This window comes from Limulus polyphemus, unplaced genomic scaffold, assembly GCF_000517525.1.
Source record: "Limulus polyphemus unplaced genomic scaffold, Limulus_polyphemus-2.1.2 Scaffold2314, whole genome shotgun sequence".
Taxonomy (NCBI): domain Eukaryota; kingdom Metazoa; phylum Arthropoda; class Merostomata; order Xiphosura; family Limulidae; genus Limulus; species Limulus polyphemus.
In genome coordinates, this window is record NW_013667924.1 from 176,940 (window position 1) to 182,422 (window position 5,483).

At 34.3% G+C, this 5,483-nt stretch overlaps 1 protein-coding gene across 1 annotated transcript in view; it reads left to right on the forward strand.

Annotated features, from left to right (window-relative positions):
- Positions 1–5,483, forward strand: part of LOC106466595 (CAP-Gly domain-containing linker protein 1-like) — a gene marked incomplete at its 3' end in the record, with an annotated part of 55,128 nt that overhangs the window by 38,307 nt on the left and 11,338 nt on the right. The window contains exons 2-3 of the mRNA XM_022394621.1: positions 1,845–2,424; positions 3,669–3,900. Of these exons, the coding sequence (XP_022250329.1) occupies positions 1,845–2,424; positions 3,669–3,900 (812 nt within the window). The remainder of the gene's footprint in view (positions 1–1,844; positions 2,425–3,668; positions 3,901–5,483) is intronic.

The following is a 5,483-nucleotide window of genomic DNA, read 5'->3' on the forward strand; positions in this document are numbered from 1 at the left end:
TTTTTTTTTTTTTTTTTTTTTTTTTTATGCCGCTGTTCTACTCCGAACTTCAGGCTAATAACCGACAAGCTCAGTTCTGGAAGTTGGTTTGACTGTTTTCTTTAGTTTAGGTACTCGTTGACAGGATGTTGGTTATACGTGATGTTGGTACGAGGTTAAGCACCCATGTCTTGCACTGAAAAATGAAAGACTGTTTAAACAGTAGCCTCCATTTTGTTTCTTTAACAAAAAGAAGGGTGGTGGTGCAAATTTAGACTCCTAGTATTCTACGAGCCTGTGCTAACCTACCACGCGAGCACGAGCGCGTGTCTTCGTGGATACCGCCGTAATGATAATTATAATCAGCGACTCCTTCCCGTACGCGTGTCCTTCTTCTATCTGTAAGACCACAAAACGTCTCTTGTACGCCTTCACGGCCCGTTTGGATTTGTAGTTTAGCATTTCCGCTTAATTTTTATTTTATTTTGTAATTTTCATTTTTTTTTCCGTGAATTTAATATTACACTACATTTTCTAAGTTGAAATAATTGATTAATTAAAGAGCGGTAACATGACTCTTTATGATAGTCACGAGAAAAGGGGGGGGGGGGTCTCTGCCTTAGTCACGAGAAAAGGGGGGTCGATGGTGACTTCACTGTTGCCCTCTGCCTTCGTGGAATCCAGCCAAATTCAGCACTAAGAGATATGACGTGTGGGTTGAAGTTCTTCAAAGTCAGCCCACATTTCCGAGTTATGTCATTCATTTCTCACCTAAAGTGCCTATAAACCAGTGCTAAATGCTGTTGTGATGAAAAATCGACACTACAAATTCCTTAACGACACGTAAAAAAACAATTAAAATACAAGGTTTCGGTTGTTTGATCTTTCACCCCATAAAATCCTTAAAAAAGGCCTAAATAAAAAAAAATGAAAAAGGTTTTGGGCGTATTGAACCAAAGGTATAACCCTACCAAGTTTCAAGTCAATCCGCCCAGAAAATGAATGAATGGCTGTCGACTGTAGTGTTTGAAAGAAGAAACAATAGAAAAACAGCATGTATCTCTGCTGTGACGTAATAAAACATATCGGGAAGGGAGAAATAAATATAAAAAAAGGTTTTATGCATACATTGTTTATAATTAGTTTCAAAAGCCCATCTCCCCCTCCCCCCAAATCATAACCTAGTTGACATATTTTAAACTCTGATTGGAGTGAAACTTAAACTTATAATGAAATATAGCAGATCTCAGTATATCGTTTTAAAATGGATAATCTCGGTAAATAATGTCTTGTGTACGGATAATCTGAGTAATTCAGTATCTTATACATGGATAATCTCAGTAATTCAGTGTCATATACATGGATAATCTGACTAATTCAGTATCTTATACATGGATAATCTCCATGTATAAGATACTGAATTAGTCAATAATCTGACTAATTCAGTATCTTATACATGGATAATCTCAGTAATTCAGTGTCATATACATGGATAATCTGACTAATTCAGTATCTTATACATGGATAATCTCAGTAATTCAGTGTCATATACATGGATAATCTGACTAATTCAGTATCTTATACATGGATAATCTCAGTAATTGGCATTAAGTAACTTAAACTGGAGGAGATCAGAGAGTGTGTGTGTCTCAGTAATCAGTTTGATATGTAACCTTTGACACTATGTGCACAAATCAGTGGTTGAAGATATTAATTAAGAATACATTAAGTTACTGAAAACAAAATCAACAATTCACTGCTAATTTTGTATATCTTTCAAATGAATACTTAACTTTGATATAGATTATTAAAATTTGGCCATGAATTTTTCTATAGCCTGATGAACAAATTTTGTCTTCTATCAGATGCTTCTGATGCCTTAGCCCAGAGTACAGAAGATTTCATCATTGGGGACCAGGTTTGGGTGAATGGCACTAAATGTGGTTACATTCAGTTTCTGGGAGAGACCCAGTTTGCTCCAGGACAGTGGGCTGGTGTAGTACTAGATGAACCACTCGGTAAAAATGATGGTTCTGTTGGGGGCATTCGCTACTTTCAGTGTGAATCCAATAGGGGAGTTTTTGCTCGTCCTTACAGACTGTCCCGTTTTCCTGCTAGCCCAAGTAGTCCAGCTAACGGAACTTTACAGTCAAGCTTAAGAAGAGCATCAACAACTCCATCATTAGGTTCGACCACACGACTCCCTGGTTCATCGCCAGCTGGAAGCGTGAAGGATGCAACAACACCCCCTGGTGGTAGCAGCAACACCTCTCCTATGGATGGTGTAGTTAATGTTGGAGATCGAGTTATAGTCAATGCTACTAGTGGTATCAAGATAGGAACCCTCCGTTACCTTGGAACCACAGAATTTGCTGCAGGACAGTGGGCAGGGATTGAACTAGATGAACCTCAAGGAAAAAATGATGGCTCAGTAGCTGGAAAAAGGTGTTCAAATAATTATTTTCTTGTTTATTCATTATTATTATTACATTTGTTGCTATAGTAATCATGATTATAGTTTCCCATCTTCAAAGGCTTATTCCAAAAAATATTTAGTAAATATAGCTTTTTAACAGTATCAAGCTCTTAAATATTATTACATTTTGGTCAACAGCCATTTACCTCTTTTTATTGGAGCATGGAATCTATTATAATAATATTCAGTTTTTGTATGTCATGATAATGGGCACACAACTTGCAATCTAAGTGCGTATATGCACACACTTCATTTCAATGGATGTAAAACGAAAGGCAGATATAAGTATATCAACATATTAAAAGATTATCAAAGTTTTTAAAAAGGTCTAACGTTAGGTCATAGATTAAGATTGTAAGTTTATTTATCGATAGTATTAAGTAAAGTTTAGTCGTAACTAAACTAAAGCAAAATACATACACAAGTTACAGTTAATTTATCTCTATCTAATATAAGTCATACTTAATAAAGGCTTAACTAATGTTAGGCTTAAGACAAGTGGACTTGTAGATTTTGGTGTCTGCAATTAGACTTCATTTGTATTATGCTAGAAATCCTGTATTGAAAAAAAAGTACTGTTGCAATAAAGATACTAATTTGATTGTAAATGTTTTGTGGGTCTCTGCTAGTATAACTAATAAAAAAAAAAGTAATTAATAAGTATAATGTGCATATTATGTTGTAAATTGTTTAATTTATATATTAGCTATAGGCATGTGACATTAAGAAAAAGCAAGTCCTAGAAATACTTAGAACAAGTGTAATTACAAATACAACAATCCATAAAGCTTAGTTAGTGAGCTGAAGGAGATAAATAGTGTTATCACAAGATAGAGAGTAGAATCAGTCAATGTGTTTTGAGAAGTATTTCGTTACTTTGTACAACTAAGTTGATTTGACAGGAACAAACATAAATCTTTGATACAGAATGACTTATGACTTAATAAGCTACTACTACAAGATTTCTACTGCTCTGTATCCTATGCAGTTGAAGAGAAATTTGTGTGATTCATTGTCTGTTGTTGATTAGATACTGCATTAAAATGGAGCATTATTTTTAATAATAGTATGAGCAGTCAGTGGCTTTAAATTGTGTATTTGATGCTTTAGTTATAAGACATAACTTGTTCATTAAAAAAACACCTCTCCACATTGTTTTTTGTAATAGTATTTTAAAGTTTCGTACTTTTTTGTTCTTCTTTTATCCTTCAAGATACTTTGAATGTAAAGGGAAGTATGGCTTGTTTGCTCCTATCCATAAACTCGCAAAAGCAGGAAAGGGTCCAGGATCAACTAGAGTATCTCGACCTTGCTTGGGCACGGGTTTACCTCTCCACCGTCGTGCAGGGAGCCATGAGTCACTTAACAGCTCCATCAGTTCAACCTCTAGTGCTGCACGTGGTGGCAGGGTAAGGCTTGGAGTGACGTCACTTACTAGTCCCCAGGTACTGACCATGCACTTAATTTACCTGCACTTACCCATTCTTCATCAGTTACATTTTTGCTAAGTAACTGCATAATACCAAAAATGCTTGTCCATTTATTTATAATAAGAAGGTGAACACGTTACTCATACTGTTATGAATAGGTTTGTTACTTTTTATTTATTCATGATAACACTGTTATCAAAAAATTTGACTGATCTGCTTTATATTCCAACATTGAATAACAAAATTATTAATGTATTTGTTACTCGCTTGTTTATATTAATTGTAAAGTTGTTATAAGTAAATCTTATTTAGGTTTTGGTTTCTATATATATAAGATAAATTTCATCAACACTGACTTTTATCTAAGTAACTAATAATTCATATTAAACTTAATGAACAATTTTGAAATATCCACCAAAAGGTGCTTCTGATTTTATTCATTTATTTGAGTGTGTGTGTGTTTGTGTTTTTTATATTTATGCATGGATTGTTACAATAGATGAATTAGGTCAGTACCTAGCATGACTTGTGTTGCAGTTAGGCTTAGCAATGATCAATGAAAGATAGCTAGAAGAGATACATAAACAAACATATCAAGGAGCACACAGACAAGTGAAGATGTCTTAGAATTCTAGAATCATTTACCCTTACAATGAGAGTAAATCTTGACCTCTTATTGTTAGATGTACTTAAGCAGTAAGTTATTTACTGATTCTTATGTCCATAAACTTGCATGCCCATGTATCCATTAATGGAAAAGAGTCGGATTCCACCTACATAAGTAAGAAAGGAGGGAATCTAGCTGTCCTTGAGATTAGATTCTCAACTCAAAAATTAAATATAGTGAATAAAATTAGGGCTAATGTAAACCTCCAGTGGGTGAGTCGCATTTCATAAGACAAACTGTAACACATACATGCAATTACACACAAGTTAATTCACTGAAATGTTTATAACTGTAGGTAAGATACAACTGATTAATACAGATACGGGGATGCATTATAAACTGCAAAAGGTTGACTATTTGTTTTACCCTGTACTTTCTCTTCTCAGAGTGTTTTCGATTAAGTGCCACCCAAAATATGGGAGTGGTAAAATAATAACACAGTTTTTTTCTTTCTTAAGTGAACAACAATAGGCATTTTCACAATGTTAAAATTATATGTTTATAATAAAACTAACTGAACTACGTGCCAAGTAACAGTTTGAACTGTCAAGGTGTAGACATGGCTACCTTCAGATGTGGGCTCGGTGTGTGTTAGCCTCTACCTAACATACCTAAATCCTTTTTAACAAAGTTAGCATGTCTTATTATTCTAACGATCTCACTTTCCAACCAGTTATTAAAAATTCAGAATTATGTCAGTAAATTAATAATTCTTTTTGTTTGTTTTGTTGAGAGTATAACAGAAATTTTTAGAAGGATGTGAAACAATAAAAAACTTTCCAGGGGAATTGATTGATCTAGTCATGACAACATCATTTCTCACTCTTGATTCATCTAGTCATGACACCATTTCTCACTCTTGATTCATCTAGTCATGACACCATTTCTCACTCTTGATTCATCTAGTCATGACACCATTTCTCACTCTTGA